The sequence below is a fragment of the Crocodylus siamensis genome, chromosome 6 (genome assembly GCF_052110815.1).
Source record: "Crocodylus siamensis isolate JL-2025a chromosome 6, ASM5211081v1, whole genome shotgun sequence".
Lineage (NCBI taxonomy): Eukaryota > Metazoa > Chordata > Crocodylia > Crocodylidae > Crocodylus > Crocodylus siamensis.
The window spans coordinates 50219577-50244431 of record NC_143400.1 but is presented as its reverse complement, the minus strand read 5'-3'; the positions used below and the strand labels follow the sequence as shown (position 1 = coordinate 50244431).

The 24855-nt window shown below is 48.1% G+C and overlaps 1 protein-coding gene across 2 annotated transcripts in view; it reads right to left on the bottom strand.

The window, feature by feature from the left end:
* The window catches only part of TSPEAR (thrombospondin type laminin G domain and EAR repeats), a 73324-nt gene extending 50200 nt beyond the window's left edge, over positions 1–23124 (bottom strand). Inside the window, exons 1-4 of one of the 2 annotated variants that reach the window (XM_090054204.1) lie at positions 22540–23124; positions 8629–8849; positions 7400–7638; positions 4874–4964 (exon numbers count right to left, since the gene is read on the bottom strand). In XM_090054204.1, coding sequence (XP_089910330.1) covers positions 4874–4964; positions 7400–7638; positions 8629–8849; positions 22540–22633 — 645 coding nt within the window. In that variant the 5' untranslated portion in view covers positions 22634–23124. The remainder of the gene's footprint in view (positions 1–4873; positions 4965–7399; positions 7639–8628; positions 8850–22539) is intronic. The other variant, XM_090054205.1, reaches the window with a different exon arrangement.
* Between the last annotated feature and the right edge of the window lie 1731 nt (positions 23125–24855).

Below are 24855 nucleotides of genomic sequence, written 5' to 3'. Positions count from 1 at the left end.
ATTTGAGCTACTCTACAAAAGTCCTAAGAGAGGGAAAAAAATGGAAAGATAGAAAAGTGGCAGGTTTCAGTGGTCCAAAGTAGTTTGAATTGCACTGAAAAAAAACCCTACCCACCGATCTAGATCAAGGCTGTCTAACTGGAGGCCCAAGGGGTTAAGACTGAAGGGTTTGTTGGCACAGCTGCCAGAGCTACTGCATTGGTGCAGTTCCAGAACCCAGGGGGTAAATGCTGTTGCTACTTCCCCCTGGCACCTCCTTGGTGCTGCTAAATTCAGGGTCTGCTAGTAACTCAGATCAGCAGCAAGGAAAAAGGGGGGCAAGTGACAGCAGCAGTCACTCCCTCGATTCCAGAGTTGCACAACTTGGTGCCTCACTGCCAGAGGTAGGTCATCCAGCCCACAAGATGCCCCATGGCTAGAACTGGCCCCTGGGCCAAATAAATTCCACAGCCCAAGTCTAGGCCATATATATAGACCATATTTGTTTAAAGGAATATGGAATCATGGGATTTGAAAGCACCTCCAGGCTCCAACCTCTAGTACAGATGCAGGATTCATTATACCTAACCCACCCCATTATTCTTAAATCGGTCCAACCTTTTCTTGGACAGCAAAATCTGCGGAGACCGATCACATGTACCAAGCGCCCATAACACCATTGTTGCACTCAACACCTGTGTTCAGAATCAACTCTCCAAACTCAACCACAGTTTTATAATTGACTCAACTGCATGGAAGATTGGATTGGAAAAGAAAGTGTGGTGCAGCAGTGGTTAGATGCCAAGACAAAGGAACCAGGCACACGGGCTCGTGTCTCCATACCGTTCTAAGCATGCACCTCCATCTGGACCTATGTTTGATCTGTCTTAATCAAGCTGTGGTACTCTTGGAAGCACAGATGGGTCAAGCACAGCCAACTGCAGAATAGTTCAGTGGTGAGGCCCAGTGATTTGGGAGCTTCTTCTCAGTTGCCTGAAAAATCTCACGAGTAGCTTACACTGGAATTTGAAAGTATTTCAACCAATGCAGGTGGCCTGTTCATTTTCCCATGGAGTCTAAGTTGCGGGGCGGGGGGAGATTTTCAAATTCATCCAGCATCAGACTAACTCTGCTGGTTTTGGAATTGCTGTTTTTGGAATTTTCATCACGACAAAGCTGATTTTGACCATCTCACTTCTAATGATGATCTTCATGCAAGTGTCAGTGAAAGTGATGGGATTACTGGAACACAGGGGTAAAAAGATAGAATTTTGCTCTTATGCAGTGAAGCAGAATTAAGCAGAAATCAAACTGTTTTCACAGAAACCATCTCAGCTATGAGCAGTTACATCAGTGATTCCCAACAAGGGTGTCACAAGATCCATCTAAGAGTGCTGTGGGGTGCTGCATAATATTAGCACTGCTAAGTATGCAAACACCTACACATGCTGCATAAGATAAATCTAGGGATTTCAAATAGGAATCCACAGAGTCAAAAACACTCTGTCCTGCTGTGGTCCTTCTGAGTTCTTTGCAACAAAAGAATTGGTTTTTTATTTTTCTGTAATCAAAAAAAATGAGTTAAAGCTAAGTTTTGGCATTTTCTGAGGGGTGAGTTGAGTATAAAAATATTGAAAACCACTGTGTTACACAGACAATTCTCTTAGAGGGATACAGGCCCGGAAATGCATCATATTCAGCAGCCCAAAAGAATGCAGAGAATGCATTCAGAAGACAATCCAGCAGCCCAAATAAAGATCATTATCTAATAATTTCAAGTTTAGGCTGTGTTTTTTTAAAAGGGGATTTGCAGAAGCTGATATAACAACTTGGTGCCTTTTTTTTAAATTCCAGCACTGAGAACAGACATATGCAGTGATAAACCCAATGATAAAGACATACAAATAAATTGAATTAGACCCTCAAAATGATGAACTTGACATAAAGATCTTGAGACTTCAAAAATCAAGCTAATTTGGGTGAATATGGTCATAGTTTTATATTTTTCTCTGCAACTAGGAGTCACTTTCTTTTTTAATGAAAGCTTAGATCTTCATATTGTCATATGACTCCAACAGCTAGAACCTGATGGGAAAAAGCATTATTGCAAGACTAATAATAGAATTGCAAGAATGGGCAACACTGAATAGATTTGGCTCTGAATATTGTCACAGCATTTGCAGCTCTGACAAGACCTGAGCAGGAGAGCCAACACAACCAAAGGGTGGAAATGGCTGGTTGGTTTTAATAGCTTGAGCTGGAAAAAATGCAAAGAGTGAACAAACAGCATGAATGGAAAAAGGAAAAGCAGATCTGCAAAAGCCCTGTAGTCTGGTGATACAGTGCCAAACCCCTGGTGTGGCTTCTGAACCTCACCCAATAGCTGCATGGCCACTTGACCCCAGCCCTGGCTCTGGGGTCTGGTCCAGAATGGCAATGTATAGGCATCACTGAGTGGCATCATGATGGCGTTGCCCATGTTCAGGCCTTCCCCAGTTCCGTAAAAAAGTGGTGTGTGCTCAAGCACACGAGAGTCTAAGGGATGGATTCTCTTGGTATTTGGTGGAAGTGGTTAGAGGGGGTCATCATCAATCAAAGGAGAGTGGACTGTGCTCACCCTGGTTACTGTAAGAGAGAATTCTTTGTACTCAGGGACACCACCCTCAATTCCTGGCCACTGATGGGCTCTTTTCAGAGTCTATTACTGTTAGCAGCTGACAGCTAACCACACAAGAAACCACTGATGTCATGCTAAGCATGTCTACACAGCCTCCCATAGAGCCTGGAAGTGCTTGAGCACACACCAAGAAGGATGCCCAATGCAGAGAGCCTGAGAGCAGTGCTGGGGGGGTATGCTCAGGGCTTTTCCAACTACATTGCCTTGGTTTCCTAGAGAGACACTAAGGAGGAGTGGGTGGAGGTGGTGACTGGAGATAAGCCCTTAGTGACCTTAGCCAGCCAATGTATCTCAGTTTTTGGGAGACTCCCTTTTATTGGCCATGATATTCTCAAAGTCCTGGGACCTTTTGTACCTGCTGTTGTCTCTGGAGAGGAGCAGGGTGTGATGATGTAAGAAGACCCTTGCGGGCAATTCCATGTGCCAACCTAGCACCTTGTGCCTCAGCCTAGCATCAGTGGAGCTCTGCCCTGGCACAGCCATCTGCTCGCATGCTATCAGCTCCAGGACTGAGACCTAACACATTCAGAAAATGAACCCAGGATTGACTGGTTTGCTTTGTAAGACTGGAAGGGGCATCCCCTCAGACAAATCCCATATCTGGGGCAACATCTGCTTGCAGAAAAGCAAGCTGGCCATGTTCAATAATCTGGTTAGGTCTGCACCCATAAATCAAGATCTGTATACATATCTATTAACGTTTTGCAAATGTCTTAACAGAGAGTGGAAAAGCCACAACACTCCTCACGAGTTAGTGCCATCTGCTTGGCTCAGCTCCCGCAGTGTCTGTTCTCGATAGCAGGGAGTCACAGAATGCAGCTGGATTTCAGGCAGGACCTCCCACACTCAAGAAAACCCAAAGAACTTTGTGCAAATCACATGAAAAATCCATCGCTGGCCACTACTCTGTAGCAATCACAGGACTCCTCTTCTAACTATGGTGCAGGCCATGCTATGACTACTGCACAGGTATCTGGGAAGGTGAATGAAGACTGATAACGATCCCCATTGTAGCTATGACCCATACATTGGCTGGAGGTCAACACCCCTGGCAGCTGTAACATGCTCAGGGAGAACCCAGACACTGCCTTGGCCCTTAGAAACTGTGTGAGTGATGGAGAAGACTCCAGCACTTAACTGCATTTAACTGCAGTGGGTTGAGTCTTGGAATTCCCTGCTGAAGTTTGGATTTTTCTTCTGCTCCAAAATGAAAAGAGATCCTCTAAAGCTTCCAAAACAGAACTACTTTGGCTGGGAGCTCCTGAATAAAGCTTACTGGAGCTTCATTAACTCCACTACTGCCTCCATCACACAGAAGTGCTTTTGCTGCTGTTCCTCAGTGGTGAGCAGCAGAGAAAGTGGCAAGAAGCAGACCCACTTCATGCAGCAACTGCCAAGGCTTCCGAGGTTGGCTGTTGGCTGCTGTGGGCAGTCCTGCCACAGCAACTGCTCTGAGACCAAGCCCCAGGGATGCTAGACTCCTAGGTGAGTGGGCTGCCAGGGCCCAGGGCAGTCTGCAGAGCAGAGCCCCCTCTGAGCAGCAACCCTTCAAGTCTGTCCTGCCCTGCAGCTAGGAACCTGGAAGCCCTCGCTCCAGCTAAGGTGCACAGGGATCCCTCACTGCCGACTGTGCAGCACCGAGCCCGGCCCAAGAACTCCAGCTGAAGCAGGGTCTCAGGCTACGTGGCACAGAGCCTGGCAGCCCAGTGACCACTGGACAGAGGCAGTTTACATGACACAACTGCCTTAGAGCTCTTCCATGCAGCCAAGTGCCTCAGCAGCCCACCAGGTGAGCCAGCAGCAAACTGGGGGGCTTTTGCTAGCCCCCTGCTTGCGGGCTGATGAAAGATCATTGAAAACCAGACATTTTTGTGGAGCATTTTGGCTTTGATGAACTAGCATTTGCTAATGAAATTGTGCTTGGCTGGAAATTTTCCAACCAGCTGTAAAAATGACCCTTTTCTGGGGTCATTTTTTAAAACTAGTGTCCCCTCCTCATATCCTCAGGAACATCTTCCCCACAGTATAGTATAGCTCCCTGAACTCCCTGCGGACAGTCCTGCCAGGGGCAGAGAATGCCTCCACCTCACGAGGCCTCCCGCCCAGAGACAAAGGGCAACACTGGCCCATAGCCCTGTGAGCCCAAGTCCATCCTGCCCTTGTATGTGCGTTAAAAGAGATGCACAAGAACTATCCCACCCTGCAGGTGTTACTTACCGTAAAGAACCCTTTCCTTCTCCTCCTGCTCCCAACATAAAAGCTGGCTCCCTTTATGGTCAAGGATTCAGGGAACGGTGTGTCCACCACCCTGGAAATGTTAAGATAAGAGGCCTGTGAACAAAGGGAAGCTAATTTTATGGCATCCATGGATAACCAGAAAAAAAAAACCACCCACTGGTCCTAGCCAGCCCAAGAGGATAATTACAGTTATGGGCTTCCTGTAGTGGGAAGGGTTCACAGATACCCCAGACTGATTCAGACCCATGATCCATCCAGTCCAACCTCCACACCCTACCAGGGGCTAAAATGTCTATCCATATTTGAGGGTGTTGGTTATAGCCATGTTGGTCTAAGGACATAGGCAGACGAGGTTCTTTGGGGTAAAGTGATATCTTTTATTAGGCCAGCTAAATAGCTGGAAAAATTGTTCTTTACAAGCTTTCAAGCACAAACACCCTTTGTCAGGCACAGGGAGAGTCTGCTGGGGTTTGTGTGCTCTCCTGGGTGGAACAGAAGCATAAGCCAATATGCAAAATGTAAGTCTGTGAAAATGCAAATGTATGGCAGGGAAGATCAGAGGGGATGGGAGTTAATAAGCACAAGACAGGTAGGGGAAAGAGGGAAATGTTGACCAGTGATAAAATGTAGCTGGTAAAATGATCTTCCCTGCCACACATTTGCATTTTCACAGACCTGTTCATATTTGGCACATTAAGCCCTTAGACTCATAGACAATGCCTTGTGGCATTGAGTTCCAGAGGTTAATTCTGTGATGTGAATTAAAACAGTCCCTCTCTTCTACCCCAGGCATGCTGCTGGCTCCTACAGGCTGCACTGGCCCAGCACTGGCCCCTGCTGCAGGGTGTCAGTGCGGTCATGGGAGCTGAGGCTGGCTCTGCTCACCAAAGCCCCTTCTCTCCATTTGTACTGCTTGCACCGTACCCAGACTTTCCCTTCCTCTCCAGAGAAGACAACTGCTCTGCAAGATTTTCCATGTCCCAACATGGATCACTCTTAAATGCCTCTTTCTAAAGCCTTCAAGCTGTTTCTCCTGAACCTTCAAGAAGTACATTTAAAGCAGTTGGTGGTGAACCAAGAGAGCCAGGACGCCTACAGAGAGTCTGCAGCCAGGACTGGTGAGTTATAGTGAGCATTTCTATGGCACCAGGGCCCTCTAGCCAGCCCCGTGCTGGCCCTGGGCAAACACTAGAGCTTGATCAATGGGTGTTTTCCTGAGGAGGACATTGGTGAAATCACTTGTAATAAGAAAAACAGATTTTGTTTAATCTAGAACTTTTAATCTAAAACTTCACAGTCTTGTTTCTCCCTGAAAAATTCCCCAAACACGCTCTTTTCTCCATTTAGGAAAAAAATACTTTGATTCACGTTTTTTTATTCTGAGGGCAGTTTTCTCCCCTCACTCCTTTGCTCCTTATGCACAAATCTAGCATGGGGGGAAACTGAGAGAAAATGGAAGTGCCACGTCATTTCCAAAAAGAAATGCTTCATTTTTGGTCAAAACACTTTGCAAAAGTATTTTTAATTTCCAGTTGAAAACAATGGTTAGCCAGTTTTCAGCCAGTGCTAGCACAGACCTGCAGTCAGCCTGCAGATGAAATAGAGCAACCACAGAGAAGCAGAATCTTCAGGGCATTGAACCCATTTTTTCTTCCCACTCCTCCAAGATCTTCCCACCCCCATCCCATATTGCCTGCCCCACTGTGTCCTCTTGGCCAGCCCATAATAGATGCTTCCCTCTCCAAAGTAAAGGATGTGGTCTAGCCCGGCATGATGGGATGTCTGCCAGCTCTACAAAAAAATGTACCTTGGGATCCCAGTCATGGGTCAACTGCAGTTCCCAGGCCTGAAGGAGACTTCTGTGGAAGTCTCTTTGAGGCAGGAAAGATGTCCCTATTAGCAAGAATCTTGGTACTTATGGGGAGGGAAAAGAACATGTTCTTAAGGAAATCTGAGCCTCCCATGACAATGCTAAGATGATCAGAGCTGCAGCAGGGCACAGTCTTCTGGGGCCCGCTCCCAAGGATTTATTAGACTAGTGATTTTCAACCAGGTGCTGTGGCACCATGGGGTGCCGCAAGATTGTTTTAAGGGTGCTGAGAGGTGCCATGCAATGTTAGCACTGTTAGGCGTACAAACAGCATTCCCAAGATTAACCTAGAGATTTCAAACGGGAATCCATAGTGTCACAAACATTCTGCCATGATGTGGTACTTCTGCATCCTTTGCAACGGAAGTTTTTTTTCATAGTCAAACAAACGAATGAAAGCTAAGAGCTGGCATTTTCTGAGCGGTGCCTTGAGTCTAAGGAGGTTGAGAAGCACTACGATAGACACACTGGCCTCTTTGAAGCACTGGAAATCATGCAGACTTGTGCCAGGGTGAAATGGCAGGAATCTGTGGGTATCACCAGAGCCTTTAGAAGGCCCAATATGAAGACCCTGGGCCCTCCGAACCAGCCCCTACATGAAGGAGATCTGTCTGAGCTGTACTCCCTATACATACATGTCAACAGGGATACTGCAGTCCACAGTGAGGGAGAAGGAATGTCCAGATACGGCCAAGACAAGAGTGTGCCACTGATTGTCCACCAAGGAGATGTCTCGGAAGGTGACCCGCGTCTGCCAGCCGTTGGACAGCTCCCTGCTCCAGAAAAGGAAGTGGAGTTTGTTCAGTGAGTACCTAAGTCCTACCAGCACCGGGCTGCTCTCCTCTCCCATCATGGTGAAGATGTATTCATTTTTCTGAAAGACAAGCAAGAAAATCTGGTGTTACCATGTGGTTTGGGGAGAGTTGGAGTGTCGATGGAGGGCTGGGAGCTCATGGACAGGAAGAGCAGGGGAGGGCTCAAAATGTGGGTTCTCCCACAGATTCCCCCTGTGATCTCTGCATTGAGTCCTATCTGTAATATAGGGATAACAACTCTTCCTTCCTCTCCCAACTTTATCTCCACTGCCAGGTTAAACTGTACGTTCCTTCACAGGCAGGGAACGTCTCTTCCTGTGTGTTTGGACAGCACCAAGCCCAGCTGGGCCTTGATGGTGACCTCTCAGAGATGCAACAATATGTCTAATATTAACAAAGGCAAAAAGATGAGCAAAAAGCCATGCACAGCTCTAGATTCACACATGGACAGACCCACCGAGTAAGAAGGTGGCATTTGTGCTGAACAGAGCAGGACTTTCAGAGCACAACTCTGCCTCTGTTTTCATGCCTTTGAGTAAATGTCTCTTCTAGGTAGGCAAGACCTTCAGTCCAACAATGATTCATGCCTTTATTTCTTGGGAAGAGTGGCTGTGGCAGGGGGTCTACTATTCAGATGGACTGTCCTGGTCACCCATTCATCTGACATTCATACATACATCAGTCCATCACTACCTACTCCCACCCCTCTACTGACATATTCATCATCTCCCAAGAGAGACTCATTTCATGTACAGCACAATCAGCACAGATGTGCTCCTGCAGGCATCCATCAGCATGCTGGTGAAAGGCCTGACAAGCATGGCTCTGCATTATGGATGTGGCTAGAGGCAGGAGCAGCAGATAACAGGGACTGGATCAGGTGCTTACACCCAAATCCAACTTGGGAACTCCCCACATCTTTGGACTGCTCCTATCCCAGGTTTGGGTTGTGCCCCACCTGAGAATGACGAGTGTTTTCAAGTCAGATCTTGACTCCAACCATTCATTAAAATGGACGGGCATCTTGTCATAGATGGATCTGTGTTTACCTTTCCTGGGACACTGAGGACTCTCAGGGTGACGATGATAGAGAATTCCTCTGGAAAGCGGTCACAGTGGAGAAAAATCCGAGAAGCTGGGAAGCAGAGGGAATGGGGGTGGGAAGCCAAGAGCTGGAATCCACGCACCCCCTGCACTTGGAGCATCCTAATCCCGTTCCTCAGGCCACCAGCAGGAACCACCTCCGCAAGAAGATCCAGAGGGCGCAGGTCTGTGCCAGAGAAATCACGGAGCACGGTCACTGGCAGAGAGAGGCATGGGGTTCGCTATACCATCTCAAAGGTAGGCTTATGCCTCCCTCTACATGATTACAGGAGGTGCCTTGCAGTGGTTCAGGATGCTCAGGAATGAAAAATAATCAGGGATAATCAGTTGCATGGTGATGCATGTTAACGAGTGCATTAGTTGTATGAGTGCGTTAGCTTTTCTGATTCAAGACGGCCACATGCCTGTTGCATGGCCTAACCGCCAGCCACTTGTCCACTTATACACACCCTCACCAGGGATACAGTGGCCTATAAAGCCATCCTCCCCCCACCCTCCAGAAACCCTGAAAGCAGCAATACGTGGCAGGAGGGAAAATCAGTGCTAACATGTTTCAGATCTCCTTACAAATGATCTTATCACCTTTCTTCTCACTAAGCACTAGGGTAAGGATCTTCTTCAGCTCTAGCCATGCACCCTCAGGCCCAAACCCACTCAAAACTTCAACTGCCTGACCTGGGAAAAAAAACTAGGGATAAGAAGTCCACAATGGAAAGGGAGGCTCCTGAAAAGTAACTGCTCCCTGCTGTGCCCTGGGGAGCAGCAACAGGCCTGGTCAGGATGGCAAGAGGGAGTTCTCATTCAGCAAGTCCTCTATGGGTCCTTGATGATGAGCTGAAGCTACTCAAGAGAAGGTATGCAAGCATCAGCTCTGCCTTAGGTGGCACATTGGCAAGGTCTGTGTGAGAAACAGTATGACCAACTGATGAACCCGATATAGCATGCACCCATCACCGCAGCTGCACTTTGCTCACCGAGGCATCTCACCTGGGACCCTTTCTGGCATCCCAAACCCACTGGGAACTTCAATAGTCTGATCTGGGAAAAAATGACCAGAGGAATATTTTCTTCTTCAGCCTTTGCCCCCCACTGTCAGACAATAGTAGGAGTTTCCTCCCTCTCAAGGAAGCAGTGACAATGACCTTCCTGGCAGGACACTCTTTGCTCAGTTCTGACCCATCTCACAGCCCATCAGGCCAGTTTTGCACTGATGGTTGTTAGGTCTGGTATGTCCCAGAAGACCAGTGCTCAAAATGGTTGAAGGAGTTCTCAGTAGCTCTGTGCTGCGTGCAACTTGTGCCATGATGAGATCAATCATACACCTGCCCTCAGGGAACCCAAAATGAAACCCTGGCTTTGCTGTTCCCAAGACACCAGCCACAGTCACTTGAGAGAAAGGATATCTCCCGTCACTGGGTCCCTCTCATCCACTAGAGGGCAACAGGCAACCAACAAATACAGTTACTAAACTGTACTGAAATTTTACGCAGTTAGACACATGGTATGAAGCGTCAGGGCTTAGGACCTGGGACACCTAAGAACAGGATCGGCCAAGCTTTTTAAAGAGTCGCTAAAGTACAGACCATGCTGGCCAGGTGTGCGGCCATCCCAAGTTCTTGCCATCAGACCCTTTCTGCAGGATCACCCCACCCCTCTGTGTATGTGTGTAGGCAGGACAGGCTTAGGGCAGATTAAGAAAAGGGGGTTGATGTCAGATACAGTTTTAGACCAGAGACTCCCCAGAACCAGAACCAGGCTCTAGATCTACCGGGGGGAAGGCTGGTCCGGATTTATTTTAGTGTTCAGTTCTGATGCCCAGTCAGCACAAGGGTTTGAGTGCAGAACCAAGGTCACAAGCCATTCCCGCAAGGGACTGATTCAAAGGAGTCAAAAGCTTGGGAGAAGTGCTTGTCAGAGACCCAGAATCCCATAAACCAGGCCTCTGCAAGTGTCTGGGCTTAGCAAAGGTGCAGGGATTAGACTCCAGACGTCCCTGGAATTCGACGCAGTCTGCATTTAAGGTTCCAGGTTCTTTGGATGATTATGCTCACACACCCTCACACTCTCTCTCTGTCACAGACACACACAGATAGAGATACAGAATAGCCTTGTTAACTAATTAACAGCTCCTCTGAGAAGAAAGCAACCCACACAGGCCTCAGGGTATCACCGGGCTGAAAATATCATTTAGGAGAAAGCCTTTGATTGAGTACATCTGGGAAGCACAGACACCAGCCTGGCAGCTCTAAGACATAAAACACATGTCTGCAGTGTTTCAAACATACACCAGTAATACAGAATTATATCCATTTAACAGCGGTGGAAACACCCTCTGTTTGATGTCTTTGCAAATACTGCGCTGTGGGGCAACTGTGGAGGAGCTTGCGTTGGCGCTGCTCGTGTTTAACCAGAATTGGCATCACTTCTATCCTTTTTTTTTTCTTTTTAATTGTACTTTGCTTTCCTGACAGCATTCTTTACCTGTATAACAAAGGTAAGGCAGATCTAGTGTTTATGCTGGTTGTACAGTTCTCTGCCCGGAGGTATATAAGGGGGAACTGGACTATGCAGATAACTTGCCTAGCTTTAGTAGTTCCCAATTGTAAAAGTGGTTGTTAGTATTTACTATTTGCATTATTATATTTAATTAATTTAATTATAACTATATTATTGATCTATACCAGGCTAAAACAAGAAAATATTTTCTATCCACTGTCAGTGGATCTCAGTCACTGACCAGGCTTATTAAAATCCATACAGTAAGGAGTTTTATGGCCTGGCTAGGGATGTCTGTCCTAAATATGTATAAGGCTTCTCCCCTCTGCCCTGTGTGATCATGGGCACGCTGACATATCAGTGCCTCCCAGCACAGGACTCCAGCCCAAGGAAGATGACCCAATCCAATAGCACAGAAAGGAAGGAGATCCCATCTGAGATAATCTTAGGGCGCAATTAAGGTTCAGAGGCCAAATCATAATGGCCTGAAAATGCTGTCAGCTTTTTTTTCAAACTGCATATCCCACTGCACATTGCTACGCCTCTGTGCACTGCAAATGAGCCAGCAGCACGGAACCAGAGTGAATGTCACAAGCCACACAGGAAATCAAGCCCTCATCTCCAGAGAAGTTGAATCAACTGTGCGGCAGGAGATCCTAATTATTTTCCCAGATGAGATCTCATCCTTCTGGCACTCAGCCTGTCTCATTGCTTTGGGCTTTATCTCCTCTGAGTTGGATCCTCCCATTGAATTTGTTACAACATTGTAAGGAGGGAAAGGAACGTGATTCTCCTAAAAATATGCCCTTGGTTTTCATAATCTGGTTGACAGAGAAATTCCCAGATGTGCAGAGGAATGAGTAAGGAGGGAATACATTCTTGAACTTCACCTCTTGTTGGGCTTGTAAAATGCTAGCAAGCAGACTGCAGAATTCTTGGTGGTATTCATTACACCAAAAATGAATGTAGAACATACAACATTATAATTGCAAGCATTTGTGATGGAATGTGGGTTTTATTGTGATATTTCTGTGTTAACTGAGTTCACATTGAGGAAAAGCTAAAAGAGCTAGGTTGTTTAGTTTAGGGAAGAGAAGATTAAGGAGGGATTTGATCACAATCTTCATATATCTGAAAGGCAATTAAAGAGAGGATGGAAATGGGCTTTTCTCCATAACCATAGGAAACAGGACTAGGAGCACAGCCTCAAGCTGTTGAAAGTTTGAAGAACAAGTTAGACAGACACTTGACAGGGATGGTTTAGTCAAGGATGATCCTGCCTTGAGCACAGAGCTCAACTAAATGACCTTGTGAGGTCCCTTCTATCCTGACTTTCTTATGATCCTATGAATGTTGTGTGACTCAGTTTAGTCCATTAGCTCTGCACAGAGAATAACAGGTTAGGTTCCAGGGTTGGCTACAGTGCAGGAGGAGGCAAGACGGACCTTTAGCATCAATAGAGTCTTGAATGGCTGTGTTGACATATCCACAAAGGTGACACCCAAGAGGTGTCCAGCAACAATGGAAGAGCAGACAGGAAAAAAGACTTCTGGCAGCTCCTGCCCAGAAGAGTCTTGGAACTAAGATAAGTTGGGGAGCTTTGGGGAGCTAGAAGGACTCGAAAGGAAACCACTGAGTATCTTTGGGGGTGCTCAAGATTGTGCAGGCTGGATTGGGAACCCCTTTGGAGGGGGCAGGAAACCTCTGGCTGGGCAGCCTTTGCCCCAATAAATGCCTTTACTGAAGAGACTGCCTGCTGTGCCTCTTGGAAGGTTGGGAGGTGAACGGCAGGAGGTGAAGCCCCTCTCCCAGGAGCACGACTGGATGCTCACTCCTTGAGTCAAGGCCATGGGGAAACAGAGAAAATGAGAGACTGAAAGGCCAAGGTCTCAGCGTAGGAAGGAGCCTGGGCTCCACCTCGTCTCTATAAGCCAAGCCTGAACTGGCTTCAAGGGACTTTCTGAGACCAGACAAGCATGCAGCAGTCCCAAGCAAGCATCCTCCTTGAGGGCACTCTGTGAAAAGTGGTGTCAGTATTGGGATCCCAGAGTGACAAAGAAGGCTCAACTAATCATGCAGATGGTATAGAGCCATGGAGCTCAGGACCAGGAACCAACTACAGAACTGACACCAGGACAGCAGCCCAGCTTGTCAACATGGGAGGGCAGGTGCAATCAGTGATGGCAGTAGCCAGAGCAACAGCCAGATTTCAGTCCAACCCTCTTTCCCTGGTGCTGGGCTGGAGAGGCAGGGATTGATGCCCAGAGAAAAGGAGCTTCAGTTGCAGAGGCTGCGGATGAAGCTGGAGCATGAGGACTGGGAAAAGCCGAGGAACCATGAACTGGAGATTGAGAAACTGGGGAGCCGCAAGCCATCTGGACTGGTAAGCAAGGGACCCCCATTAAGAGTCAACTCTTTGGGGGCACATAAATCCAAACTGCTAGGGATAAGATATGATTTTTGTGAAGCCCTGGGACACAAAATACACCAAGCTGGAATCAGTGGGGAATGTCTGGGTCCCAGGGACAGTTAATTTAGTTAGTGTTGACTCTGATGGCTTGGTCAAATACAGAGAGTGGACAATGGCTGTATACCCAAGGATCTCTTATATGGAGAGGTCTTTACAGAAAGAAGACCACATGGGTGTCCTTATCTCTGGTTCAAAGAAGCTTGCGAGAGCCATATGAAGGCAATGAACGTTGAGCCAAACAACTAGGAGAAGACTGCTGAGAATCAAAGTGCTTGCAAACAGTCTATTAAGCATGGGATGAAGATTTTGAGGAAGGATGAGCCCAACATGCAGAAGAAAGAAGAAACCTGGAAAGAACCTACAGCACATACAGGACAAACTTCACATGTTGTAAGTGCAGAAGAGCTGTCAGTCAAGAACTGGGCTGGACAGTCATACCAACAGATGTTCAACAAGCTGTGCCCCATGTCACGCAAGACAGATAGATGTCCATGCCTATCGAATCTGTATTTGCACACAGACGGCTCTGTGAGGGCTCCACTTTATATAGTTTCTGTTTCCTGACTTATGCACAAAGCCAACGGCCGTGACATAAAATGTAAGCGTATTCCTCTCTCCAGAATTCCCTCTTGGCAAATTTCAATGTGTGTTTTTTAGCTACTACTTGTGCTAAAATCTTGGCTGCTTATGTTTCCCTGGAAAGCCGAATGTAAAGGGGTTGGGAATGGCTTTGGAAGAGAATCCATTGATTTTTAAAAGTCAAATCAATACTTATGGACTGGTTAGTTCACCATGTACTCAGCTCTGCCTTGCTTGTATTGAATGCCATCCCATCCCCAACAGCGCTTCAGCTGAGGGGCTCAAGTTAGGAAGACTGGCTTGCATGCTTTTCCTTCAGAAGAGAATGGACATCTTCCTGAAAGAGATGCTCCAGCTCAGCCAGCACATATGGGAGGCTGGGCCCCTCCAGCTGGAATTCCCTGGCCTGTGCTATGCAGGGCAGCCTGGATGCTCATAATAGTCCCTTCTGGTCTTAAATTGTATAGCCCAAGTCCTAGTAAACCTCTAAGGTACCTAAGTTCCCATTAGGCATTTTTAGGTGCCTAAGTCACTAAAGGATATCCCTGACTGCTGGGAAGCACTCCAGTTCCATGTAGGTACCTAGTACCCCTGGGTTCAACGTGGGCACCTCCATCTGCACAGAAGAGAATTGCCTTCTGGAGGCATCCAGGCTACCTCCTTCCTATTCCCAAAATGGGAGGGGCATGTACCCCCTCCTGAACTTTGCCAGGGCCAATGCTGCTGCACAATTAGGGAGTTGGCTACTGGGATCTCTGCTCACCTTTTCAGCCATTAGTCCCTGGAGGTCACACTCAGCAGGGCTGGTCATTTTTATGCCCATCACATTCTCAGAGTAGGGACATCCTGTCATATCCTCACCCCAGAGTCTCTGGGCAAGCTGCAGGATCCCACCTCCTATCCTACCTCCTGAAGGAGGCACGTACATCTGAGGCAAGGGCAAGCTAAGTTTGGGGTGCTTCAGGGAGGAACAGGATCTAGGCCCCTGGGTATACAAATCCAAGTTTGATTCTTCTCAGGCTGGTTCCTTCTTTAACTTGGGCAATGTGCAACAGTCTCAAATTGGCATTCTTGACCGCGCTGGCTCCGGCATTTTGCGCCTGCTCTGTACAGATCTCAATGATAACCCAATATGTGGGAAAATGAAGCCTTGGGCCTTAAATCTGTCTAGCATAAAAGTAAACATCACCTTGGGATCTACTTCCCATTCTGTGAAGGGCAGAGAACACCCCTGCCCCCCCACACCCCGTGTCACTGGCCTAAAGTCCAGTTGGAAATTAAAAAGACTGGGTGTGTGCCCCAATGAACAACTCTCTGCATACAACAGCAAGCTCTGCTTGCTATGTCACCACGTGCTGTGCTCCACCCAGCACACAGAGCGAGCTAGCACAGGCCTGTTGATGGGGGGCAGCTCTTATACAAGCCCTAATCCCCACAGGGGCTCTGAGAGAGTGCAGGGTAAAGCAGGACCCCTTGCTTTGTTCCACCCATGCCCAAGATGTCCTTTCCCTGCTTCACCTCTCCCTTCTCCAGCCCCCTTGGCCTGGGGTCTATAGCCAGCTCACAACTAGTAGATAGTTATCAGCACTACTGAAGATGGCTTAGAGCAGGGGTGTCACATGCATTTGGCCCTATAGGCTGAATTTAGGCTGCAGGGCTTCCCGTGAGCTGCCCGATTTTTTTTTTTTTAGAGGCAGTGGTGGCATCAATCCCTGCAGCTGCCAGAGCCTCTGTTTTAGAACGGCTCTGGAGACCAGGAAGTTGATGGCACTATAGCTGGCCCCCCAGCCCTTTTCTTTTGCCACCATCTTAGTCACCAGGGGTAACTAAGCACCCTGCTCTTCAGCACACTGGCTAGAGAAGTAGTTCTCAGACTTGAGGCACCCCTCGCGAGACTCAAAGCACCCCTGGAAAATGCCAGCTCTTAGTTTTCACTTGCTTTTTAACTATAGAAAAATAAGAGAGATTCTTCTGTTGCAGAGTACTCAGAAAGAGAACAACAGGGCAGAGCATTTTGGAAACTCTGGATTCCTATGTGAAATCTCTGGGTTTCTCTTCTCAACCAGCACCCTGGGCTAGAGAAATGCAGTGATATGAGATGAGGAGGCAGTCACCAGATCAGGAGCTGCACTAGCCAGAGACTGCAGAGTAATCACAAGGCCATGTAGGTGACCTGGCCTCCAATGGCACATGCTGCTTTGTGCCCAAATCCTTTCACTCCTCCCTGCATCACGAGTTGGAAGGCTGGCCTAGCTGTAGGGTGGACTCGGCATTGATCTGACTCAGCCAAGTCAAGGGTCCAGCTCCCTCTGATGTTAGTGGTAAAACACCCAGGGCCTGATCCTGTTCACTGTTAGACACGTAGGTGGACTTCAGCCTTGGGCCTTAAATCTGTCTAGCATAAAAGTAAACAACACCTTGGGATTGCACCTAAGTGCAATCCTGTTCCACCCTGCCTGAGTCCCTGGAAACCCATTAACACAAAAGAGGAAGGGGAGTCGTCCTCCTCCTCCTCCTCACTGCTTTTTGTGGCTTAGCCTACAGCTAAAATGATGGTGCTATGCACAAGTGCAAAGCTTAATGGTTTTTCAGGGTTTGAAGCAGGCTGGAATAGGATCACAATTAAATACCTAAGTGGATAATAAGGGAAATAGGATCCTGGCTCCCCACCCCCACCTGCCCTGTCTTGCGTGGGAAAAGTTAGCTGGACCAGCATGAACAATGGGCCTTTCTGGCATGCTGGCTGAACCAAAATAAATTATAAAAGCATTTTAAAATGTTATTTTGGTAGTTTTTGCTGTTTGTGCCATCCTCATTGCCATCCTTATTACACTGAGACGAATTGAGATATGATGCATCTTTCAAAATGAAAAATCAAAATTATTCATTTATAAAAGGTTGAAAGAAAATGTTTCAACTTTCTGAAAATTTCTCCCCCTTTTTTCATGCCTGAAATCATTTTCCAAGTTCATTGGGAACTGACAATTAGTCCACGATAGCCTAAAACTGCATTTTTCAATTTTGCCCAGCTGTAGAGCTCGGCCAGGCTGAGAACTTCTGAGAATCCCTCACGATTCTTACACTTATTTTACATGTGAGCATGAGGTTGCAACGCTGGTCTCTTGTGGCTGGTCCACAGCACTATAATAGGCCTACTTCTATCAGCCAAGTGTGATCTTCTGTAGCTCATGTGGCAGAGAGAGATCTGAATCAGCAGGGAGGCGAGCATTGGGTTCCCAGATGCATGTGCGATTTGCAGAGTAGTCAGCTGTCTGTAACAGATGAATATGTAATCACAACTCCCTTGAGTACATCAATCACCCACAGTCTGTCTCAGTTTACTCTGTGCCTCTGCATTTGGGAAGGAAGTGTTTCATATGTCGCACTACTGTGAAACAATCTTGCACCCCAGCTCACTGTAGCTTGCCATCAGATTTTAACAAGATGGAAGATTTATTCTTCTTGCATCAGTTTTAAATTAAAACCAAAAAACTCCATGATCTTTGGTTCACCTCCCATGTTACAGACCCTGTAAATGATTAAAGTGCAGCTGGTGATGACACAAAATCTCATGAATGAATAAGACATCAGCCGGTAATGTTTTGGAACAGGTTGACCAATTTAAATATCATGGAATCTGGCTGCTTTAGTATTTTGGTGAGATCCCTCTCTTACCTCTAGCCAAGACAGATCACGTTGTCTCCATGGGGGAGGTAGGGGGTGTTACCCCTAATTGATAGGCAGAGATCCAAGGAACGGTGATTAAGATCAACATTTCCACCTGCTCGTGTGAGCTACTTACAACCTCATTCTGTAGAGCACAAAACATGGTACAACTCTCACTGGCATCAGATACAGCCATAAGCACTCAGTGCTTCTGTGGATCACACCTTGGAGCCCAGGCAATGAGGAACACACAAAGAGTGTTCGCTTGTGAGAAGGTAAAAGGGGCTGGACGAGGCACATGCTAAATGCTGGCAGCAGAGGACTGGTGAAATGCCACAATCTTGGGAGAAGTGTGCTGTGGTGGGCACAGCCTCTTCTGACTCCTTTCCCCAAGCCTGATGCCCTCCGACTCCTCCCATCCCACTCCTGTTGCTTCCCCGACTGTCACAAGCCCCAGCTCTCTACTTGCCTAGTCCAAGCATCCAGACCTCAGCTTTTTCATCCAGGCCCAGTCTCTTTGGCCAGCTGCTCCTAGTCTCCATCCTGCACCCAGCACCTTGTTTTAGTTTCATTGCCCAGCCAGCCCCAATTGTCCCTGTTTGGGACCCTTTGTTTGAGAAGCTCTTGTGCCCCAAAAGCTTTCTTTGAGAAGCTCTTGTGCTCCTTCTCTTGTTGGCCTCTCCACTCTGCAGTCCCATCCTCCTTAAGTCCTAGTCTCAGTCACCTTGCCCTGCCAGTCCCAGGCTCTGCCTTTCCCCAGCCCCTTGTCTAAGCTCAGTGCCACACACCAGGCATCTGCCTCCTAGTTTTCCCCTTTTCCCAGTCTCCTTTCCCACTTCAGACCCCTCTTTCAGTCTCTTTGCCCAGCCAGTTACAGTCCCAGGCTCCCCACCTCCCTGCAAGACACCATCTCATCCCAGCTGACTCATTGTCTTTCTCCCTGGTCTCTATTTTGTCATTCTTCATTGAAATCAAGAGGTTTTCCCTCCCCACTGCTTGAGCACATCACCTGCTCCCTGTTTTGGCACCCAGCCCTACACCAAAGTAGAGCAGCTGCGAACAGCCACTATGAGCAAGGCTCATAGGAGCCCATGTAGCCTTGGGATGGAGCACATCCAGACACCCTGTACGATTGGCACATCCTCAGTCTGGTCAGCATGAGGAGGTGTGAGGGAATGGAGTATACACAGCGCATGCACAGTGTACCCACACTGCTAAGCTCTAAGAGGTCTCTCTTGACCCTGAATGAACTGTGATTTTTCAAAGACTTATAGCAAGGACAAGAGCTGGGCAGATTTTCCCAAGGACGACAAAAGGCTCCACCGTGACACACATGTCTTATTTCATGTACTTGCTCCAAAGCTTTGGGGCACAAGAGCTTCTCAAAGAAAAGGTCACCAGAGGTTTTTAATATGGTTAAAAATAATGCAATTTTCTGGAGGTTTATTATCAGAAACAGATGAAATTTTCCAGAAGAGAAAAGGAAAAGCCAGAGGCAAATCCTTGGACAACTGCAGCCCAAATGGTTAAAATTTTGCAAAGTTATAAGTAGTGAAAAACAGGGCCCCATAATTAGACATGTCAGACAATTTTAATAGCAGATCGTGCTGCCAGCTCTGCTAACAATATAATACTGCATTTAAGAGGTGAAAGGTCTTCCCAAGCCTAGTAGCTGGCGTGGCTTGTGGATTCTTCTGATGCACACCAGTTTCTGTAGCTCACAGTACACACAGGAGCAATGTGGCTGGCATCACATGCAGCCACTCTCAACTTTGCAGCCTAAATGACCAGGTGCCCACTTACACCTGGCTGCAGCCTCTAGTCTGCATGCAGAGCAAGGCTCAATCTCATGCCTCTGAAGCTACAGGGAGATGTCCAGGCCATGTCAGGAAGGTAGCACAGCCATGTCAGATTCAAATGAATCTGCAAATTCTGCTAAATACCCTGTCCCAAGGACAAGGACATGAGAAGCCAGGAGCGAAGGAGGGAGATGCCTAACCCACCCAGCCACCAAATCTAGTAAAGTTAATATTTTATAAACAAACAATTCTATTTCTATTTTAAACCAACATTTTGGCTGAAAATATCATCTGCAGCAGTATCCCCTCCCCCTCCCGCAGAGCATACCAATTCTGGCAACTAGGGAGCTACTGATGGAAGTCTGCTCTGTCAGCAGCCAGCTCGCAGGGAGGAGACAGCTAGCAGATGTAGACGATGGAGCCCAGGGATGGTCCTGACTGCCCCAAACCTGGAGCTCAAGACCACTGTGAGGCAGGTTAGGAGCAAAAAGTGGGGTATTGGCTGTCTCTCATGAAATGCCAGTTCTGCCAGGCTCTTCCTGGAGCTGCACTGTGTCTCTCTTCCTGCCCCCACACCAAATATTTAACTTGGATTGCGTATGCGTTCTGCCTTCCCATCTCCTCCTGATGGGCAGGAAGGGAAACCTGGACCCCAACTCATCCTTCAGGTGCTCTGCCCTGACCTCCTTCCCTGTGAAGTGCCCCAGACTTGCTTCTACTCGCTCTGAAGGCTGCTCCCTGCCTCGTCTATGCCCTTCCTTTCATTCCCAGGCAATGTCCCTGCACTTTGCCAAGCTGCAACAGGGAGAGAAAAGACAGCGGGTCCCCAAAAGATCCTCCCTCTGCCCCCATCATACATGCCACACCATCTGCCAAGAGCCAGGTCCTCCCAGCCATCTGCCCCACCTCCACCTCCTTCCCTCTCTCCCCTACATATCAGAGCAGAGCCTCCTTCTTCCTGTCTGAAGAACTGATCAAGCTGTATCACAAACATTTGCAGAAGACAGACCCCAGGAGAAAGAGGGGACAGCCCCATGAGGTCCTTATCACTTGGGCTCTCTACAGCCTGGTCTTTCCCATTCATCCCTGCTCAAGCACGCAGCCACCCCTAAGGTGAGCCCAGCTGTGGGAGTTCACCTAGGTCTGTAATCTCCTTTGTCCCTTGTCTGCTAAGCAGGAAGAACTGTCCCCAAGTTTTCTGGGAAGCTGAAGTCCTTTACTGACTGCGTGGTACTCACATACTACACCCAGGCCGATGACAAGACAGCTGTTAAGGATGAAGTGAATGGGGGTGGCGCATGTGCTGTGCTAGGACAGGACTCTAGACCTTCAGACAAGAATGATGCTTCCTAACCAGCTGTCAGCAGCAGCATGCTCCTTTTGCAATATGCAGCAAGTTCAGGAAGTGAATGATTTCTTCATTTGCATGCCTGCAATCACCACATATTTGACTCAGTAGTACCCTCCAGGGAGATAACTGCATTTGCCAGTAAATTAAACCCATGTAACCACTGGCCACCTTTCCTGAAACGCCACCCAGTACGAGCAATCATATCCAAGTGCCTGCTTTGCTTATTTTTAGCCAAGATGCTTGGATGGCCACAAGGGCACATGCTATTCATCACAATATCTGGTGAGGTATTAGAGCTAGCTTGTTAGCAAATGAGATGTGTCATCTTTAATACATTGCAGAGATCAAATCCAGCAAGCAAATCCAGTGGTTAAACTCTGGCAAAGTCAAAACACGCCAGCAACTTTTAACGCGACTTTACAAACTTCGATCTATATTTTACAGGGCAGGTTCCTAGGAAAAATCCAATCTCCATCTAACCGAGGTTTCTGACCCCTGTGACTTAGAATTACAGGCAGTGAGGGCTGGAAGGGACCTCAGGAGGTCACATCTAGTCCAACCCCCTGTTCAAAGCAGGACGAGCCCCAACTACCTCATCCCAGCCAGGGCTTCATCTAGCCAGGTCTTCAAAACCTCCAAGGATGGAGAGTCCACAGCCTCTCTGGGTAACCTGTTCCACTGCTTTACTACCCTCCTAGTGAGAAAGTTCTTCCTAATATCTAACCTAAGCCTCCCTTGCTGCAACTTGAGCCCATTGCTCCTTGTTCTGTCATCTGGCACCACTGAGAACAGTCCAGCTCCATCCTCTTTGGCAACACCCTCCAAGGACATGAAGGCTGCTATTAAATACCCCCTCAGTCTTCTCTTCTCCAGACTAAATAAGCCCAGTTCCTTCAGCCTCTCCTCAAAATTCATGCTCCTCAGCCCCCGAACCATCTTTGCCCTCTGCTGGACTCTCTCCAATTTATCCATATCCTTTCTGTAGCAGGGGGCCCAAAACTAAACACATTTCAAGCTAAACTACCAGCCAACGTGTTCAGAGGGGACAGCACACAATATTTGACACATCTGGAGAAACAGGAAATCCGAGCAGCTCTCATGACAAACATCAAGGGTTTGGCATATCTGGCAGCTCCATTTAACCCCATGTTAGCAGGAGTGCTGGAGGTCGGATGTGAGAGGCATGATCGATGGCTGTGATCAGCTGTGTTTACTTCCCTATTGACGGCGTATCTTGGAGATCACATAGGGAACAGATATTTGAGGTGTTCATCTGCTACAGCCCCATGCACCACAGGGCTGGTAGAAGAAACACCAAGGGTCATCTCACCCAGCCCCCAGGGTCTACTTAGATTGGGAAGGGGTTGACTGATGACAGGGTAAACCACTAGGATGGAGCCCCGCTTCAAGTACATGCCTCCTCCGCTCCCCCCCCCCCCCAGCTGATTAATCACTCTCAACCAAAGCCCACCTGACGGCAACAAGCAGCTCCTACCTGTGCAATGCTCCCATGACCTCCCTCCTCTGGCCAGGCAGCTCTTGATTCCTGAGTGCAGGAGCACAGCCCAGACCAGCAGCAAAGCAGACATCAGGGGACCTTCTTCACTAGGTCCATGCACAGGGACACTCCTGCCTTCCCTTCCTCAGACCCAAGACAGGGAGTGCTCTGCTCAAAAGCCCGCTCCACTCTCTCGTCATCTGGTTAAAGGGCACCCAGTCCTGGGAATGTCCTTCATCCTGGGCAGCCAACACCCCACAGGTATTTTGGGAAACATCCAGGCACACTCCAGTGAGGGTAATCTCAGCTCTCTGCTGACCGTAGACACCACCTAGTTCCAGTCTCTGCCTGCCCTGTTGGTCAGCATTAAGTGCGAGGCATTTCTTTTCAAAAGGCAGCACAAAAATAGGCAGTGAAGTTGGAAGCTCAAAAAAAAAGGGAGCATAGGACCAGCAGCCCTCAGCTAGTCAGCTAGTCTGTGGGCTGTTTTGCCTAGCAGAGGCCAGTGCCCTGTCCCGATGCAGAACAGGCTTTCCCCAGCAGCTACAAAGGCAGTTCTAGCTGGAGCCTGTGTTTGCAGACATTTAAATGAGAAGTCAGTTGTCAAGAGGAGGAGTTGCACTGCCTTGCAGAGCTTTTATCTTTTGCCCAACCCTCTTGAGGTTGGTTTGGGGGGTTTGTTATAATTTTTTTTTTAGGTGTAAAGAAAGGAATTTCCCTCTCCAGAGCCACAGGGGAGGAAATCACTGGGGAAGAAGCTGAAGGCATTGCTCAGTGCCCTGGAGTCTGAGAGTCCTTGCTGCGTGTAGCTTGGATTTTAGCATACAGAAGTGAGTGCCATCCCCTCCGTGTTACTGCACTACCTTTATCCAAACAGGAATTTTTTTCCCTTCAGTTTTCCTGCCTAGGCAGCACTGCACAGCTGCTGTAGGGAGCTCCTCTGAATGGTATTATAGCTCAAGGAAATAACTGCCTGCCTGCCTCCAAGCTTGACAGCAAAACCTGATCTGCTGGAAGGAAGGCGCTGGAAGGAGGAAACACTGGAAAGCATCCTTGTAGAAGCCCCAGAGATTATAGCTGAGCTGAAGGCTGAGCAATGGAAAAGCTCCCCGAATACAACAGGCTCCATTTGGTTTCAGCAGTCACCAAAGAAGTTACTTGTATTCTTTGAGGAAAGTAATGAGTGCAACCCTCCTTCACCCTCCCTGCTCCTCTCTCTGTTCCCACCCCCAGCCTGGTTTCCTTGTCAAGCAAGTTGTAGAATAGAAAGCTGATGTCCAGGAAGAGCTGCCAAGAAGCTTCATTTCATAATTGGGTTCTGTGCATGAAAAATATAAGAGGACAAGTTAACACCATGTTTCTCACCAAGGCTGGCAGTGCCCAGTCAGGGGCTAGGCCTGCAGTGCACTCGGGGTGGGCCAAGAGTTGTGTTCGTGGGGCACTCCCTGGGAAATCATGACCATGGAGGGATGTAGGGCCAGCTCCAAAGGTCTTAGGCAAGTAGTTTGGGATTTTGAAGGCATTTTAGGAGCTTAAATCCAAAATGACAGACCTGAAAACCCTGTCCATTGAGGCTAAACCCTAAAGGCACATAAAACATTACAAGGAACCTCCCTCTTGGCACCCAGCCAGTGCCAGTGCCAGTGCCAGCACGCATGCCCAAAACTGCTCCAGGCTTGGTAGCTTGGCACCTGCCACACAGCTAAGCACTGGTTGGGATCCAGTAGCAAGGCTTCCCCCTGCCTATGTGCCCCATGTGGTCAGTGCTTTCAAAGCACAGATGATACACCGACAGGATCCGGCTCCTCACAAGGTGTGGTAGTGACCACTGCTTGCCCTTAAAGCCCTGCCCTCCCATTATACTGTAGTCTAAGGGTAGGAGCCCTCATGGGATGCTTCCTTTCTTACCTGCCCTAGACTGAGAGGTTCAAACCCACGTCTCCCACCTCCTAAGAGAATGCCCCAGCCCCAAAGCTAGGCTGGAGCTGGGGCTTGGCCCTGTGTAGCTGGGGATGCAAGAGTCATTGGGCTAGAAAGTGAGAGCACAAGGGGGAATATGACCCCTGTAGCCTAATGGTTAGGGCATTCTGCTAGCCAAGGGGAGACTTGAGCCCACATATTTTAATTTAAACAGTCATTGGGTAAAAAACACTCCTTTCCAGGCCCCTTTCTTCAGCTGAAGTGGTTTGAGGTGGCTTCATATAAATGAGAACCAGACCAACTGAATGCAAGAGGCCTGCACATGCGTGTGTCAAGTTAAGCTGGTGTTTCAGTGTTTAAAGGAAAGACTGGGGCCTTAGCCCTTATGCCAGC